This window comes from Cataglyphis hispanica, chromosome 6 (genome assembly GCF_021464435.1).
Source record: "Cataglyphis hispanica isolate Lineage 1 chromosome 6, ULB_Chis1_1.0, whole genome shotgun sequence".
Taxonomy (NCBI): domain Eukaryota; kingdom Metazoa; phylum Arthropoda; class Insecta; order Hymenoptera; family Formicidae; genus Cataglyphis; species Cataglyphis hispanica.
Window position 1 is genome coordinate 839,167 of NC_065959.1, and position 18,608 is coordinate 857,774.

General features: G+C 36.7%; 1 protein-coding gene across 1 annotated transcript in view; it reads left to right on the plus strand.

Annotated features, from left to right (window-relative positions):
- The window catches only part of LOC126850568 (dynein axonemal heavy chain 2), a 37,136-nt gene that overhangs the window by 11,804 nt on the left and 6,724 nt on the right, over positions 1 to 18,608 (plus strand). Inside the window, exons 18-50 of the mRNA XM_050593707.1 lie at positions 289 to 517; positions 612 to 763; positions 851 to 1,101; positions 2,031 to 2,251; positions 2,346 to 2,460; positions 3,181 to 3,352; positions 4,259 to 4,434; positions 5,127 to 5,289; positions 7,512 to 7,736; positions 8,077 to 8,365; positions 8,588 to 8,725; positions 8,931 to 9,101; positions 9,416 to 9,707; positions 10,154 to 10,245; positions 10,359 to 10,562; positions 10,632 to 10,837; positions 11,122 to 11,307; positions 11,634 to 11,853; positions 11,935 to 12,101; positions 12,264 to 12,484; positions 12,558 to 12,667; positions 12,772 to 12,887; positions 12,962 to 13,062; positions 13,258 to 13,433; positions 13,693 to 13,992; positions 14,560 to 14,847; positions 15,814 to 16,004; positions 16,197 to 16,372; positions 16,540 to 16,691; positions 17,129 to 17,293; positions 17,382 to 17,548; positions 17,802 to 17,973; positions 18,302 to 18,514. Of these exons, the coding sequence (XP_050449664.1) occupies positions 289 to 517; positions 612 to 763; positions 851 to 1,101; positions 2,031 to 2,251; positions 2,346 to 2,460; positions 3,181 to 3,352; positions 4,259 to 4,434; positions 5,127 to 5,289; positions 7,512 to 7,736; positions 8,077 to 8,365; positions 8,588 to 8,725; positions 8,931 to 9,101; positions 9,416 to 9,707; positions 10,154 to 10,245; positions 10,359 to 10,562; positions 10,632 to 10,837; positions 11,122 to 11,307; positions 11,634 to 11,853; positions 11,935 to 12,101; positions 12,264 to 12,484; positions 12,558 to 12,667; positions 12,772 to 12,887; positions 12,962 to 13,062; positions 13,258 to 13,433; positions 13,693 to 13,992; positions 14,560 to 14,847; positions 15,814 to 16,004; positions 16,197 to 16,372; positions 16,540 to 16,691; positions 17,129 to 17,293; positions 17,382 to 17,548; positions 17,802 to 17,973; positions 18,302 to 18,514 (6,217 nt within the window). The remainder of the gene's footprint in view (positions 1 to 288; positions 518 to 611; positions 764 to 850; positions 1,102 to 2,030; positions 2,252 to 2,345; positions 2,461 to 3,180; positions 3,353 to 4,258; positions 4,435 to 5,126; positions 5,290 to 7,511; positions 7,737 to 8,076; positions 8,366 to 8,587; positions 8,726 to 8,930; positions 9,102 to 9,415; positions 9,708 to 10,153; positions 10,246 to 10,358; positions 10,563 to 10,631; positions 10,838 to 11,121; positions 11,308 to 11,633; positions 11,854 to 11,934; positions 12,102 to 12,263; positions 12,485 to 12,557; positions 12,668 to 12,771; positions 12,888 to 12,961; positions 13,063 to 13,257; positions 13,434 to 13,692; positions 13,993 to 14,559; positions 14,848 to 15,813; positions 16,005 to 16,196; positions 16,373 to 16,539; positions 16,692 to 17,128; positions 17,294 to 17,381; positions 17,549 to 17,801; positions 17,974 to 18,301; positions 18,515 to 18,608) is intronic.

The following is an 18,608-nucleotide window of genomic DNA, read 5'->3' on the forward strand; positions in this document are numbered from 1 at the left end:
GAAGCTTTTCGTATGAGTTTTAAATAACAGAAATTATATTTTTAAATGATTTCTTAATTTATTTTTAAATTAAAATTTTTTTATTTGATTTTTATTAAGTCTGCGTAAACAATTTACACAAAGCAGATTAATATTGTGATTACCTTACAATTGAGAAAATATTATAAGTTTAGAAATTTAAATTTTGATAAATGTTATATTGTATTTAGAAGATAAAAAATATTATAAACAATTATATAATTAACTATATAATTTATTATATATACAACTGTGAAAAACGTGTATCAGGTTGAGGGTTGATAAATTTCGACGCACATTACCGCTGATAACAGTATTGAAGAATCCGGCAATGAGACCGAGACATTGGCAGCGGGTTAAAGAAACCATCGATCAACAGTTCGACGAAACATCCGAGGACTTTACTTTGGACGCGATTATTAAAATGCGGATGCATAATTTTGCGGAGGAAATTGGCGAGATTTCGAACACGGCTACGATGGAACTCGCCATTGAAGTTGTAAGTCATCGATCATAAGAATGCAAATATGAATCGATAAATTAATTACAAGGCACTTTTTTTTACGTGAAATGATATATGCGCAATGATCTAGGGAGTCCGAAATATTAAAAATACTTGGGAAACGATGCCGATTACGATGGTTCCATACAAAGATAAAGGAATATACAGATTAAAAGATATAGACGATACATTGCATACTCTGGAAGATCATCAGGTGCAACTTTCGTCCATGAAGTCAACGAGGTGCATTGCATTCGCTAAATTAACTTTGTACCTATGTTTTTAACGATTTTATTAAACTTGAGTGGACTATTCATTGAATTTTTCTAGATTTGTCGAACCATTTGCTCAAGAAGTTGATTACTGGGAACGAGCATTATCGACTATCGGAGAAGTTTTGGAAATGCTGCTAGTAATACAAAAAGAATACGTGTATTTGGACAATATATTCACTACTGAAGATATCAAGAAACAACTCCCAAAGGAGACCGATGATTTTGACAAAGTGACGATTGAGTTGGCTGAACATACATCAAGGATGGCTTCCTACGGTTTGGCATTGCCAGCTACCCATGTTCCACGTAAGTATTATCAAAAGAACTATTACAAAAGAGATATTATCCATAGTATTATTATAACACAAAAAAATTTCTTTAATTAAATGTTGAAAGAAATCATGTAAATTCTATTTTCCTATAAATATACAGAAATGAAAATTCAACGGCAATCTAATTCTCCAAAAAAATCATGTTTCAATTTAATTTTATATATGTGATACTTATCAAAATTTTAATCGAAAACAGTCAATATTGAAATTCTGATACCTTGCGAGAAAATATGATACTCGATTATATTATAATAAAACGCGTCTCTATAAAAGCTCGAATTATTGCAAGGATTATTATAATAGTTTCTAATAGCTTTTTTTATATATTATTAAATTAAATATTTGTATAAATAAATTAACATATTAAAATTAAAAACAATTTACATTCTATATATAAAAAAAAAACAAAGTATTGCTTTAAATAATTAATAAAACCATGCAATCTTGTTTTTAATTAAAGAATAAAAGATTTTGTATATAGCGATATAAACATTTAGCAGCCAAATAGCAAATTTAATATGACATTTCCAGAATAAAACGCATTCAATAAGCATATTTGCAAAATGCAATTAACTAATGAAAAAAGTATTACTGAAACAGAGATATATTTCGCATTTATCGTGCGCGATCACTCTGAGCGTTAAACTAGGATTAAAATTATTTAAGCTACAACCGAGCCAGAGTATTAATGTAAATGGATACGTACAAACCGCCTGTGTCGGCTTCCGGCGCTAAAAAAAAGAGAAAAAGAGAAAAACGAAAAAAAGGAGATAAAAAATCGAGCGACGAGCCGACGCGCGTACGCGTACTGTAAAATAATGTAAATCTATTCTATTGAAAGCATTTGCATTTTCCCCTCCTCCCCTCCCTTTCTTGCTCTCCCCGTCCCGGCGATCCTGTTAGCTGGCTTTCTGGAAATCCTGAACAAACTCTATGACAAGTTGGAGGCGTTGCAGTTGGCGCTCGAGCAGTACCTGGAGACCAAGAGACGCATATTTCCGAGATTCTACTTCGTCTCGAATGATGATATACTAGAGATCCTGGCGCATTCTAAAAGACCGGACCTCATGCAGCCGCACATCAGAAAGCTCTTCGCGAACATCAAGGCCTTGAAGCTCAGCAAGGTAATTCTCCGTTCTTCTACTCTCCCGTATTTGCTTTCTCTATGTAAGTACGTATTGTATCGAGACTCTTAATATCGCATCTTTCTGCCTTAAGTCGCTGACTGGAAAACAGGTGGCTAACGGCATGTACTCGATCGACGAAGAGTACGTCGACTTTAACGAACCGATCTTCTTGGAGGGTCAAGTCGAATATTGGTTGTGCGATGTCGGTGAGTAATTTTTTCTTTTTTTTTTTTTTAATATATATTTCAAGATGAGGAATGAAGATCGATATCTTATCAGACGTTCGCGAACAACAAAATGCAAAAAAGAGCAACTCGCAATCATCTCGGGATAATCCTAAAATCCGATATTCCTTCATGACAAACGCATAGTAGTTACCATTCCGTGAGTTTGGGTATATTATCCCTATAAATCTTGTTTCCTGTTATCTCTCCGAAATCTATACGTGTACACGAACGCAGAGGAAATATATACGTGAGAATTTATAAGATCATAAATTGCTTTTTTTTTTTTTTTACAAAATCGAAAGAGGCGGTTTCACCTCCATCTGAAATATGGAAGCGACAAACTTCTTTTGCATGCACGTCGCGGGAAAACTAGGAGAAAGATCAGCGACGTGTGAACATGGACTCATCAAATATTTACAGTATCCTGCGGTGTTGTCGGTGTGGGGAAGCGAGCAGTAGCGTTTACAACGGTTTGGGCGTTGCGTAAATAAAAGCTGGGGCTGGAAAATTGGCCATAATTTATGTTCCAATCCCGACGTTGGTCTGCCGTAAATTACCCGACGCGTTCGCGCGCGCGCGCATCAGCGTACAACTTCGATTTCTGTTTGCGAGTGATAAAAATGCGCGAACGGAGATGGGGATGAAAAACCGCGCGCGGCGGGGAAGTGAGCGTGAATAAAACGCGGGTGGCAATTGCAGAGGCTGCGATGAGAGCGACCCTACGCGAAGTGTTGAGGCATTGTCGGACAGCTCTGCGAAAAGCGCTCGCGAAACGCGACAGGTGGGTGAAAGAATGGCCGGGCCAGCCGGGCATTACGTCCACTCAGATTCAATGGACGAGCGACTGCACGCGCACCCTGCTGCACTGCAAGTGAGTACTCCGGGTTTCTATGTGCCTATGAGAAATTTAGCTACGTTAGTTATGAAACGTGAGGGAAATAGTGGACGGGGGGACGGGAGGTGGAGAAACGGGATAAACGTGAGGCCGGTTCTGATGAACCGGCCAAGAGACGGTTAGAGGAAACGAGAACGGTGACGTACGCGCGATGAGAAAGGATCTTTTCACGCATACAAATATATACGCGCATGCAAACGTAGAGAGGGTGGTAGGAATGGCCATGGAAGAAGACAGGAGACACGGCAAGTCTAATAAGAGAAATTTTGCATATTCTACGTCTGGTCCTGCGATCCGGCGACGGCCGTCCCTTCTCCACCTTCTCTCTCATTTGCATATACTAGCCGTACCGCGAATAATTTAACCCGCACACCTACATCTCCCCTACCTACCGAATAAAATCCCTCCCGTCCCGAGACTCTCCTGTAATACTCGTGTTGCGCGAGGCCCAACGTACCTTTCCGTTGCACTCACGGCGTCTCGAAAAAAGGGATGCCAAAGACAACGCGCACGGTTGGGAAAATAGAGATGAGCTGCACGACGAAAAATAATATCGCTAAAAGTGCGTCGCACATGTTACATTGTTCTCTTACATTTGTCACATAAATCTTATGTCAAGAAGTCTATGAGAAATTTTACGTTTATAATTTTTTTTTTTTTGGAAACGGATGCCGTATATATATTTGCATTACTTTAATAATATTTTTAAAAATGTTGTTATACATATTGAGTTAATGAAATAGCTTTTCTCGAAGCTTTCTCGAGACTCTTAAAGACGAGTAGATTAATTATGTATCAGGTAGCGTAACTGCGGAATGGTATGTTAGCTATGTATTTCACGATCCAATTAAGTTTTGTTTGATTTACCTTCGTACTCTCAAGAATGGCGGACTCGAAGAAGCCGTTACGAAGACTGAGGAAGAAACAGAATCAGACGTTAGACAAATACTCGGAAAGTGTACGAAGCGATCTGAGTAAGCTGGATCGACTAAAGTTCAAGGCCATTGTCGTTATCGAGATACACTCGAGAGATGTCATTGAAAAAATGTATAGAATGAGTAAGTGGATTCGTATATTTTTCTATAATCATTCTTTTATCCTTAATTCAACGTACATTCGTTACACGCATTTGTTTTGCAAAAATATAACATATACTCGGATGTACAGCCGACAAATTACATTTTATAGCGTCCGACGCAACCGCATCACGTTCTAGCCTTATATTGTTGGCGATACGATACACTACAGTAGAAAAACGCCGTTGCTTTCCCTAGTAAATTTGTATATTGGTGGTATCTCGAAGCGAATACATGTAAAAATATACATGTATGACAGTGAGAGTCCATTTTTTTTTTTTAAATATAAACTTGGCGAATTTACTGCAAAAAGAATCTATTCATTTTATAATAATTTTTTCAGTTTTTTATATCAATTTTTTGCAATATATAATTTTTGTTAATATTTAATAAGAACAGTTTGGATTAAAAAAAAAAAAAAACTTGACATTAATTTTTAAGAATTGCAACGTCTTTCTACCATATTATAAATAAAATGAAAAGAAAAAGATTATAAATTTGCTTTCTTCGTGTAACATCGCGCTAATGTTATAAAGTAGTATTTCAAACTGCACGTAACATTTCTTATATCACTTTACTCGTATACTTTCTTTACTGCTACTTTAATCCAGAGAGAAAATAAATAACGGAACCAGGGAAAAAGCGGGAGCAAACTTACTTTCCAAATTTTTCAGATTGCAGAGATGTGTCCGCTTTCGAGTGGTTGTCGCAGTTAAGATTTTATTGGGATACAGACGTGGACGATTGTATTGTTCGGCAAACAAACACTTATTTCGTATATGGTCACGAGTATTTAGGTAACACCGGAAGACTTGTAATAACTCCTCTGACAGACCGGTACGTTTCTCTAAATATTTAGCTTATATAAAAATGTCACAATATCACAATAAATGTTAGATAACATTTTTCTTATGCAATCATTATTTTTTAATCATATTTAATCATATTTATTATATCTATCATATTTATTTCTTTTTATATTTCAATTATATTTATTTTTCTCGTAACGAGAAAATTTTCTTTAGAGAGAATATTATTAATTTATTTTTCAAAAAACTAATTAACATATTTTTTCACCATTCAATATTTTTAATATTAGATATACTTTAATATAAAATTAAGAAGAATTATTTTTTTTACTATACATTTTCTCATACATATAATATTTTGAGTAAAATAACGTAGAAAAATAAAGCTGCACAAATTGAACTAAAAACTAAATGTCACAAACGTATAACAGGATAATACTTTTTGCCAGTTGTGCAGATCGAAATGCTTTATACCGCAAATACTTGGTGAAATATATGTCGTTTGAATGAATCGATATAGTGTGAACACGAATGGTGGCATACGTATACGCACTCGATTGCGGCTACCATTTGCAAAATTACTTTTATGACATTACGTCGCGCGACGTATTTAGTCGGTACTCACGGTCAGCGTACTCTGTTCCGTTTAGCAATGTTAAAGCAGAAGTTTCTCAGCGGTTATCGCGCGCGCTATAGTCACGTAGTTGGCACCAGATCGTGCGGCCAGCCGTAATTTCGTCTGTCACGCGCGCGGATAACACACGACGGGACGCTGGTAATGCTTAGTGTTCGACACATTGGCGATGTAATACAACCCTGATTTAGGTCAGCGGGGGTAACTTGACGATCGCGCAACGATTGCTTGACGCGTCGCGTACAGCACGTGTCCGATTAGGCAAAGTTTTAAGCGCACCGTTATATTTAATGAGGGAACTTTCCCCGTGATACTGATCGCATCAAATAGCTCACGTTACATGATTAAGGCGAGGTCGCGAACTCGCGATACTCATCGCATATCGTGCAACTTCCTATAACTAGTTATATCTTAGCGCGGGAACAATGTCACGTGTCGTGGCGAGAACAGTTGATGACGATCGCTTAGTTGAAACAAGTTCTGAAACAAGTTCTGGAGGTTTCCTTCTAACCGAAAGAACTCTCGTATATACTTAAATTTCATGCGACTAAATTAAAATTAAAGAAGATGAATCGACAATACAGAATGTAAGCATGATGTCAAGTTAAAGCATGTAATAAAATAAGATGCTATTAGATATTACGCGAAAGAAACCTGATCAAGATTATATCGTGATGGCATTAAAGAATTTTATGCCAACAAGCTAATCAACATGCACGATGAAGTCTTCTCGATCTTGAAATGAATGCTCACCGCAAAACGTCCGACTCGCGCGCATCAGAATCGCGTGGTTGTAAACCGCGAGGGGGATGCAATATGCGCGCGCGGCTCGATATGCAGCCACGATGTAATACATGACCATGCGACATAATCTCAAGAGCGATTTCGAAACGGATAGCGGATATCAATACGCGTCGCGACATCAAAGGCTAAACGTCGAACTAGCCGCGATATCCGAATCTACTTAACGGTAGTATCGATTTAATCGCGATAAAAGGTTACCCCATCCCCCGTCGTTCTAATTTATAGACGGCGATTGCCATCTCAATACATTCGTCCCCTCTCGTGGTCCCGAGAATTTGTCTTGCGGAGAAAGAAGACGCAACGCGCCGCCCCTGCATCCACCGCGCGAAAGTGGATGAATCATCCCCCTCTATCACCACAAATAGACGCATTAAATCGAAAACCGTGCCGGAGCATATACACACTCTAATATATACCTCGAATCGAATGCCAGATTGCAGTTGCGTTCTCTCTTTCTCTCTCTCTCTCTCTCTTTCTCTTGAAATACAGGCCTGATGGGCGAGATATTTCATCAATAACTCGTCAATTGCACAAAAGTCTTTTTTGTCGGAAAGAATGAATATATTTATATTTCGTCAATAAAAGACGATAATGTGAATTGTTCAAGCTTTTTCTGAGATACTTGTTTAAAACATATTATTTATCTCTTTCCTCTCAAAATAATATGATAATTGTAATGATTTTATATTTATGATTATACGAGTATATTTAAAGTGTTCTTCTCTTCTGTTAATTTTTTATTTTCGCATCTGCAATGTGTTATTGTATATTATAAACAATGAAATGATTCTTCAACCGTTTATCTCGTTCAGATGTTACATCACATTGACAACGGCTCTTCATTTATATCGCGGTGGAAGCCCAAAGGGACCTGCGGGTACTGGAAAAACTGAAACAGTAAAGGACCTTGGAAAAGCGCTCGGTTTCAATGTAATCGTACAAAACTGTTCGGAAGGGCTGGATTATAAAAGTATGGGTAGATTATTTTGCGGACTGGCGCAAAGCGGTGCCTGGGGATGCTTTGACGAATTCAACCGGTAAATATTCTTGAAGCTTACATATCATTAGCGCGAGAAAAAGGGAAACTTTTTATTCAAATCAAATGTCATTCAAAACGCATGATTAGTGTTTCATAATTAAACAACTCGAAAAAATGCAAGAGAAGAGACATAAAGTTTATATATACATACATTTATATCATTTATTTGTTATGTAGATTTTATGAAAAGCATTTCTGTAACTTTTATTTTTTTGTGATGAAAAGCTAGTTAATTATCCACGAATGAGAGAATTTTTATATTATAATATATAAAAAAAAATTGCAGATGCAAAAAAAAAGAAAAAGATTTAGAGAAATAAATTCTTTCGTAATCGCAGAATTAACATCGAAGTGTTATCAGTAGTAGCGCAACAGATACTATCGATACTGACCGCCCTCGCCCAGAGACTTACGAGATTCATTTTCGACGGCACCGCTATAAATCTGGTGCACACCTGCGGCATCTTCATCACAATGAATCCTGGTTACGCCGGACGTACCGAACTTCCAGACAATTTAAAGTCCATGTTCCGGCCAATCTCGATGATGGTGCCGGACAGTAGCATGATTGTCGAGATCAGCCTGTTTGGCGAAGGATTTCAAAACACTCGCGTGTTAGCCAGGAAGGTCACTTAAAGTTATAATTAATTTGCAATCTCTTGATATAAGTGATTTTACAAACAATAATGTATTATTTAAATTTGTAGAATAATTTATAAATTTATCTTTTTGCTTAATGTCTTTCAAAATATCTAACATTTTTTAATTATTTATTTTATTTATTAAAAAAAAAAAAAAAATTTAATATTAGAACTTGCTAAAAATTTTGCATGCTTTTCTTCTTTGTAGGTTTTTACTTTATACTTTCTCGCCCAGCAACAGCTTAGTAAACAGCATCATTACGATTTCGGTTTGCGAGGTATTGTAACACTGACTCGATACGCTGGCAAGAAGAAAAGGTTGTATCCCAATTTAGCCGACGAGGAGGTAATTCTTTCTCTTCTTTATTATTCTAAAATTCAACATAAAACGTTAATTATTGAAACGTTTATTATTAATGACGCTTATAAAAATGGCATAATTTTTAAATTACTTGTAATATTTTATATTCAAAGTAACGCAAAATCGCAATAATCGTTTATGTTATGGCACTTACTACGAACTAATATCAGTCGAATCAAATTTTGTCTAGATAATTATCCTCTCCATGAAAGATATGAACGTCGCCAAACTTACCTCGGACGATCTACCGCTATTTCTCGATATTACCACCGATCTTTTCCCCAACGTAGACATACCCATCATGGATTACGAGGAAATTATCAGTTATATAACCAAGGAGGCAATCAAGTTGAAGCTGCAGGTAATCTACTTAAGGAGGATATAACGTATAATTTCAACGATTCTGGAACGCGCCGACATTTTCGTTTTTTTACAGCCCTAAGGGCATTTATCGGGAAATTATTCGTGCCGATCTAGCGTTTATAAATATTAACTCGTGAATATATTAAATTGCGCCCGTATCCATCGCTCAGATCATCATTTTCCCTTAGAATTTAATCTACGGAGAAAATAGTTGTGGATATTGTGGATACTGTTCGGACGTGTAGGATAAATCGCCCTGCCAACTCTACCTCGAAATTAATTAATCGCCCTAAATTATCCGGATTATTATAGCCGATTGCCATGATATTGACGAAAGTCATCGAGCTGTACGAGACGAAGAGCTCGCGTCATTCAACGATGATTGTCGGCGAATCAAACACCGCAAAAACCGTAACGTGGAAGATTTTACAGAATACGATGACGACAATGAAGAGCGATGGAAAGCCAGGCTTTAATGCCGTTCACGTATATCCCATTAATCCTAAGGCACTAAGTCTCGGTGAACTCTACGGCGAGTACAATCTTTCTACCGGAGAATGGCTCGACGGGGTGATATCGTCCATCATGAGGAAAACTTGTTCCGGTAAAGCGCTTGATTGATTACAATGTAATATGTGTAGTGTAATAAGTGTGTCACGCGTTATGGATATATGACGTTAGAGACGATCACAATGAATTTTGTGACCAAATATCTCAATTGCGTTATATATTATTATTAAAATTTATGTAAGATATTTTTTTCAAGAGCAAAAATAAATTAAAAATACTTTTGCGTTACGTGAAATATGCTAATTACAAATATAATATAAAATATGCATATATACAGAAATATATTTTGGTATTCTTCAATTAAATAATATAGAAAGATTATTTATGCGCGTAGGATTTGTACTATTGACAAATCACGAATAATAAGAAAAATCGAGAATAAGAGAAGATATAAGCAAAATTATTAGAATGGAAACTAATTTAGCTAACGTGATTTGCGTCTCGAAAATATGCTATTGTAAAATTCAATTCTTTTGACAGAGGATACCCCCGATGAAAAGTGGATTCTCTTTGACGGACCCGTGGACGTTGATTGGATTGAGAACATGAACAGCGTCATGGATGACAACAAGGTATACTTTAGCCATCCTTTGCTCGATACTCCTCGACTCTCCTTGAACTGTAATTGCATAAAGCTATCTTGCTCTCTGGCGCGTTGCTGAAATAAAAACCTCGGCGTTTTAAGGTACTGACGCTGATAAATAATGATCGTATCGTTATGCCAGACCAAGTGTCGTTGCTCTTCGAGGTACAAGACTTGACTGTCGCCTCTCCCGCAACGGTTTCCAGAGTAGGCATGATTTACAATGATTACAAGAATCTTAGCTGGCAGCCGTACGTCAATTCGTGGATGCAAAAGTACAGCGCGCAGCCGGAGTTTGTTGAGGAGGTGAGTGAAACAAAGTCGAGTAATTCTCCATGATCCGGCGAAACGTACATTTCATTGCTTTTCAATCAGATGAATCAGCTGTTTGAGAGCCACGTTAACGCCACGTTGGAATTTAAGCGGAAGAATTGCGAGGAACTCGTGCCTGTTCCCGAATTAAACGCTATTCAATCGCTCTGCAAACTACTGGAAATATTCGCGACACCGCAGAACGGCGTGGAATTAGGCGAAGATTACGCTGCTTTCTCCACAATATGCAAAATGTGGTTCTTCTTCTGGTACGTAAAAGTATTTTCTCGTAAATACGCGACGCATTTCGAATATTGCATAGGACGCGACAACTGCACTTTGGTGAAATAACTTACGACGATCATGAAATTCATAACTCGTATCCAAGCAACACAGAATACCAGCTGTCACCTCTAGGCATGTTAAAGTAATATTAATACTATAATCCTCTAGTGGTTGGCGCAAGTCATATTAAACTATAAGTTTCGAGCTAATGATATGGTAATGATAGTCAACAGTATGCTAAATAACTATCTTCAATGTCACGTTGCAGCATGATATGGTCATTGTGTGCCTCGGTCGATGAGAAAGGTCGTCAGAAGATGGATAATTTCATAAGGGAAATCGAAAGTTCCTTTCCGTTGCGGGATACGGTTTACGAGTATTACGTGGATATACGTCTCCGTTCTTTCCTTTTATGGGAGGAAAAATTATCGCAGGCTTGGAAATTTCCACCTGAGTAAATATTTATTGAAATTGCTTACGAAATTCTGATATCCTTTAAAAAATTTAAAATTACCAATTTTCTCTCAAAAGTTATACCGATAAACGGCAACCTTCGATACGTCAATTATCGTATAACATGATTGTTTAATCAAGATCAGAATATCCTGAATTCGGTCCAAATCTCATATCGAGTCGCATACATATTCAGGTCAAATCATTCAATCCGCGTTATATCATATTCAATCATATCCATATATTTTCGAGAAAATCGATAATCGCCGAGATCGTCTCTTAAGGGAAGCTGTGTGCGCCGCTAGTATATTCTGAGTCAATTTACAGCCTGCCATTCCACAAGATAATAGTACCTACCGTGGACACGATACGATACGATTACGTCGTGAGTTCTCTCTTATCGAAAGGTTTTCCGGTGCTCGTGGTGGGTCCGGTGGGTACAGGAAAAACGTCTACCATCCACTCGATACTTGACCAGTTAGACGACACGAAGTACGCCGTTCTGCTTATAAACATGTCGGCGCAAACTACACCCAATAACATACAAGTAAGGCTCTAAGCATGTATCAAATGGATAATAATTTTAAATATTGAATGAACGTTTTCTACGAGCTCTCTTGGCTTACAGGATGCGATAGAAAGCAGACTGGAAAAACGAACGAAAGGTGTTTACATTCCCACAAGCGGTAAGACTTTGATCATTTTTATGGATGATTTTAATATGCCCATGAAGGAGAAATATGGATCGCAACCAGCGTTGGAATTGATTCGACAGTGGATCGATTACGGATTTTGGTAATATTACATCGCAAAATATGCAAGAAAAAAAAGCGCAAACAGCAAATAGCAAAAAAAAAATAAATAAATAAATAACATGGGTAGCAGAAGCATGACAAAAATATTATATCGAAATATTTAACGTTGCAACAAATATAAAAAAAAAAACGTTAACGACAGGTACGATCGCCAGAAGCAATCGAGGAAATACATTCAATCGATACAATTAATGGCAGCGATGGGACCACCTGGTGGAGGCCGCAACATCATTACGAATCGACTACTCACAAAATTTAACGTTATTAATATGAATTTTCCAACTGAGAAGCAAATTGTAAGAATCTATGGCACAATGCTGAATCAGCAGCTTTCCGAATTTCATTCTGAAGTAAAGGGGATATGTAAGTATATAAAATGAAATTGATTGTTTTTAATTGACGATTATATAGAGTGACGTTTTCTTATCCGTTTTAGCAAATGATATAACGCTTGCCACGATCAAGCTGTACAATCACGTAATTCGAAAGATGCTTCCCACTCCAACGAAGATGCATTACTTATTCAACTTAACGGATATATCAAAGGTAAAAAGCGAATCCTAAAGTTAAAAATTGACAAGCAACCGGCAAAACTCGGCATGAAAGCAGAGATGACGCAGATACAAAAATTGGTATCGATCTTCCGACAGGTCTTCCAAGGGCTGCTGCGCAGCCATAAGGACTATCAGTATTCGAGACAGACTTTTCTGCGATTGTGGGTTCACGAGAGTTTCCGAGTTTTCTGCGATCGGCTTATTGACGAGAAGTAAGCGCTCAAGAGGCATTAACTTAATTTGGTCCGGGGTTCGGGAGGAAAAAATGCTGAGCAATTTCTTTCAGGGACAGAGAGTGGTTCGTGACTCAGTTGAATGATCAGCTCGGGAAGTACTTTGAGTTGACCTTCCATAATGTCTGTCCGGAAAAAAGATGCCCCATTTTCGGTAAACACGCGCACAATATATTGATGCAATACTTTGATTTCAGCTAATTTAAATATGCCCTTTTATTAACAATAATAAAATCAATAATTAGTATACATTTAATTAAAATATTATTTTATTTTTATTAACAATAATATTATATATTGGGGATATATATATATATTTTCTTTTCTTATATTGAATTAATATCTGCAGGTAATTTCATGAATAGCTGGGATATATACGAAGATCTCCCGGATATTGATGCCGTAAAGCGTTACATGGAAAATCAGATGGACGACTATAATGCTTCTGGCGTAGTACGCCTCGATCTCATTCTGTTCCGCGATGCGATTGAACATGTATGTCGCATCATTCGTGTAATATCGCAGGTTAGTGATTCATATCGCGTGCTGTATGACGATAAACACTCTATCCGACGACACATTGTAAAAAATACAAGTCTGTATTACTATGACTTTATATATATGTTATTATTATGTTTTTAACATAAAATTATTAATTTAAACAGTAACTCAAAAAGTAATTTTTTTTGTCAAAACACGTGCATATTTGGCTCGTGTAAACTGTAATGCGGCAAATATATATAAAACACATTATAAATCCAACGATTGTAATGTTCTCTTACAGCCTCGCGGCAATGTCCTTCTGGTTGGAATTGGTGGTAGTGGTAGACAATCGCTTGCACGTATTAGCAGTTACATATGCGATCTGTCCATCTATCAAGTTGCCATTACAACACACTATAGGTTACCGGAATTTCGCGAAGATCTCAAGACTCTGTACTCAATGGTCGGGGTGGAGAACAAACCGACTAGTTTCCTCTTCAACGATACCCAAGTGGTGGAGGAGCAGTTTCTGGAGATTGTCAACAATATGCTGAGTACTGGCGAAGTGGCTAATCTCTACAAGAGCGATGAAATGGAGGATGTAAGTCGGTTAATACGCTTTGTGTCACCATCATTTCATGTCCATTCGGATATAATCCGCGACGTTACTTTATATAGGTCGCTCTACGTGGAAAAGAAAATTAGCAAAATTGAAAAACTAACAGAAATACTATTCTCAATGAAATTTCTATCCTGCTTAATTATTTTCGCTGTCTCAATTTTTGTTTTCTTTTTAAAACAAATGTAAAAAATTTATTTATATTATTATAAGAATGCAAAAGTTTTTTAATCATAAATTAAATGATATATGGTACAGATATATATTAACTTCTTTATTTATTTTTGCTCTCTAAAAAGGCTGTGATATAATTTATTACGTATACTAAGAATATAATTCAAAATTTAAAAAAACATAACATCGTAGAGAGAAAGAAAGACATGCACACACACATACACATATGTATGGTTTAGATAGTTAGAAAAAAAATGTTGGTACTGTTATAAACTTTTTACATTTGTACAATGATTTAAATCAGGAAAAATCAATACAATATAATCAATACAAAAGCGAGCGATTGCAGAATATTGATATATCGTGTTTTACCAGATTAAAAATAGACTATCAAAGGAAGTAACAAAGGCTGGAAAGATACCAACAACCGAGATTGTATATAGCTTCCTGATTGAGAGGGCGCGTGCCAATATGCATTTGATCATGTGCATGAGCCCGATCGGCGATGCCTTCAGGAACAGATTACGGCAGTATCCTTCCCTGATCAATTGCACGACCATCGATTGGTTCTTGGAATGGCCGAGAGAAGCTCTCCTCGAAGTTGGCAACAAGTTCCTCATGAATCTCAATCTGACGCTCACTATCACCGGCGAAAATAAAGTGGTAGGTACGCCCTTCCCCTTTCCGCGCGATCGATTCCATTCGATTCGATTCTTACGATCAACGCGCGTTTCCTACCACCAATCTTCCACCCTCTCCTGCTCTGTCCTTCTTGCCGACCATTTCGGCGAATCCGATTATTTTCTCATCTACGGTTTGCCTCACTCTGACGATACGGCCGTCTGGCGCATTCCTTTTCTTTCGGCCAAAGCTGAGATTGGTCGCTTGGATTCCGTGCAGGAATACGCTTAGATATATACATGATTTCTTTCACAAAAATCTCCAAGATGCTACGTATTGTTTTATTTCCTCATGTTTCCTTCGAATAAAATCGAATTAAAAAGTGCGCAAAAGTATTAACACAGTCAAGTACTTCAGTGAAAAAGAATGTTTAGTCTAACATTTATTAATAAATCTACAAATTTTTTTTTCTTTTTATTTTAAATATATGTAGATAAAAGTACTATAAAGAATTTTCTCCTTGCATCTATAAGAATCTCTTTTTAAACGACGCCCTACTCGAATTATTAACTTATTATTCACATAGCTATTAGTCTTAATGCATTCATGACTTTTGATATTATTACATCTGCTTCACAAGTATCATGAAACGCAAAGGTATTTTCTCATTTTAATATCTTTGAGTAAAAATGTTAATTAAGTAATTAATCACACACTTGAGAGAAAGAGAGAGAGAGAGAGAGAGAACTGATTATATATATTAAATGTAATTAACTTAAATATGGAGAGTATTGGACGTTCCGCATTAAAATGCGGACACACATGATAAGAAATCAGTGTTAATCCTGGTATAAAATGAACGAGCTTTGTACGATATCATTTTATTACGTCCATACGCGCAAAGCAAGAGAGATGGATACGGGATCTAGCGGGGAGATACAGCTAGTTAAAAAATTCACGCTGCAATCATAATGAACGCGAGTATTACGAGGATGCACTTTTCTACAGGAACCACGACATGTTGCGACGGCTATTCCATTGCCGCCGTTACAGGACCGAATGCGCGATGCAATTGCAGCAACATTTTCTTTGATCCATGACACGGTGTCCCAGTTCTCTCGCAGAATGGTCGTTGAAATGAAGCGTTACAATTACGTGACTCCTACGAATTTTATCGAGCTGGTAGTCGGTTATAAAAAGTAAGAATCAAATAAATGCGAAAATGTCAGAATCATTCTTCAGAATTTCAGATTAGACAAGAGATAATTACACGTAATAAAATTAGTATTATAAATATATTTACTATTTTTCTATAATATTTATTCTTAATATATTTAAGTATAAAATCGAAGTATAAAATCATGCCACGCTGCTGTATTCGTATCACGCAGGATGTTGGCAGAGAAGCGACAAGATTTAGCAGACCAAGCGAACAAACTTCGCGGCGGCCTCTCGAAGATCGACGATACTCGGGTGAAAGTTAAAGAAATGGCGACGGAGCTCGAAGTCACTCAGCAGCAAGTTCATAAATCTACGAGAGAGTGCGAAGAATTCCTCGTAGCGATAGGTACACGGCGCACGCGACAGTGATATATTATCAGCGGCATTTATCAGATTAATCTATAAGAACTTATTGCTTTTAACGCTCGTGCGCCGGATCTAACTTTCTTCTCGCGCGCTTAATTAATCATATGGTATTCATACCTGCATCGTGCATCGTTTTTAACTGTGCAGCAAATCAACGTCGCGATACCGATGAAACGCAGAGACAGGTCACCACCAAATCGCTTCGTATCGCCGAGGAGCAAAAAGAATGCAAGAAGCTTGAGGAGCTCGCGCGAGCTGACCTAGCTACCGTCGAGCCTGCCTTGAACGAAGCTATGAAGGTTTGTTATCGAATCATCGAATCATTTTCCAACTACATTTTCCCAGTTTCAAACAATTTTTATTGCTTTTCGCTTTAATGTATCATCACATTTCATATATTTTTACAAATTTAACTATTAATTTTCGTGATATATTCAACAAAGATTCGTAGCTCTTTCTTTCGTCACAATGAATATGCAATGTTGAGATAACAATAGCTTTGGATTATAGGCGATTAAAATTAAATGGATTTTATTCTGTTATTAATTTTTTATTGCCGAGAAATTTATATTATTCAGAGAGAAAAAGAAGATAGAGAAAAGATATATCACATTATTTTGCTCGATAATTTATTTGCTAAAACAATATTTCTTAACTAAAAAAATAAATGTATTAAAGATTTAATATAAATTTTACGTTATATTGTAAAGAAACATTGCGCCGACGATGTTTTTAGGCACTAGATGCTTTGAGCAAGAAAGATTTGTCCGAAATCAAATCCTTTACGCATCCACCGCCGAAAGTCGAGATGGTGATGGAAGCGGTGATGATTTTAAAGAACTCAGAACCGACATGGGCGGAAGCGAAACGCCAACTTAGTGACGTAAACTTCATTAATACGGTGAGCGACAATGTGTTACGACTGGCGCACGAGACCTATGTTCATACTACTCGTTCCGCAAACTAACTTGCTCTGATTTAATTTCCAGCTTCGAGACTTCGACAAAGATCATATATCGGAGAGAATTCTGCGAACAATAGCCAAGTACACGTCCAATCCCGAATTCGATCCAATAAAGGTCGGCGTAGTATCTATTGCAGCTAAGTCACTTTGCATGTGGGTGATAGCTATGGAGAAATACGGCAAACTATACAGGTAGATCAAAACTTCTCACGATATACACACATATACACATATATACGTATTTCTTTCTCCTCTTGTTTTTCCAATCTTAAATATTTATGATATTTATATAATTAAATGTATCTTTTAAATTTTCTTAAGTTTGAACTTTTTTTATGTTGTAATAATTATTATTATTTAATTAATCGATTTTATCACCTGCGTAGTGTATCATTTATCTTTTGTTATGGATAAAAATTAATCATATCTTCACGATGCGTCGCAGAATTGTGGCACCAAAACGGGAAAAACTGCAGATCGCGTTAGAATCATTGAGGCAGAAGGAAATGGCCTTAGAGGAGGCAATGCAGCAGCTGCAAAGCTTACAAGAGCAACTGGAGAAATTACAACGGACATATGATGCTAAGATGAAAGAAAAGGAAGATTTGATTAAGCTGGCGAGTATTTCCATATTTTTTATGCTTTAGAACGTTAGAAATGATCTCACGAAAAGTCGACGAATCGGTAAAGAACGAATCAACTGATTCGATTCGCTCAATAACATTGTAGTTATATAAACATCCTAATGAAAAAAAAAATATATATATATATTTATTTATATAAGTTATTTGTTATTAATTTATAGAAAAAATATATACTTAAAGAATTTAACATTTTTTTGAGTTTTATTCTTACTTTTGACAACAAATGAAAGATGTTCATATTTTGTATTTGTTGAAATGTGTATTTCATGTACATATATTTTTCTTCTCATTCTCTCTTCAGGCTGATTTGTTAAAGCTGAAATTAGATCGTGCAGCGATGCTGGTGGATGGTCTTTCCGAGGAACGTATTCGATGGGAGAACACAGTAGCGTCATTAACCGAATGGTTCGACTGGTTGCCGGGTGATTGCTTGATATCTACTGGATTTGTGTCGTACTTGGGGCCGTTTGTGTCCAATTATAGGCAGGAATTAATAAGTATTTGGCTGAAGGAGGTAAATTTGTGAACTGTTCTTCAAAACTTTTTATTCATAATTTTTCACCAATTTGCATTGCAAATTATCTACGTAAAGTTTGCAAGCTATTAAA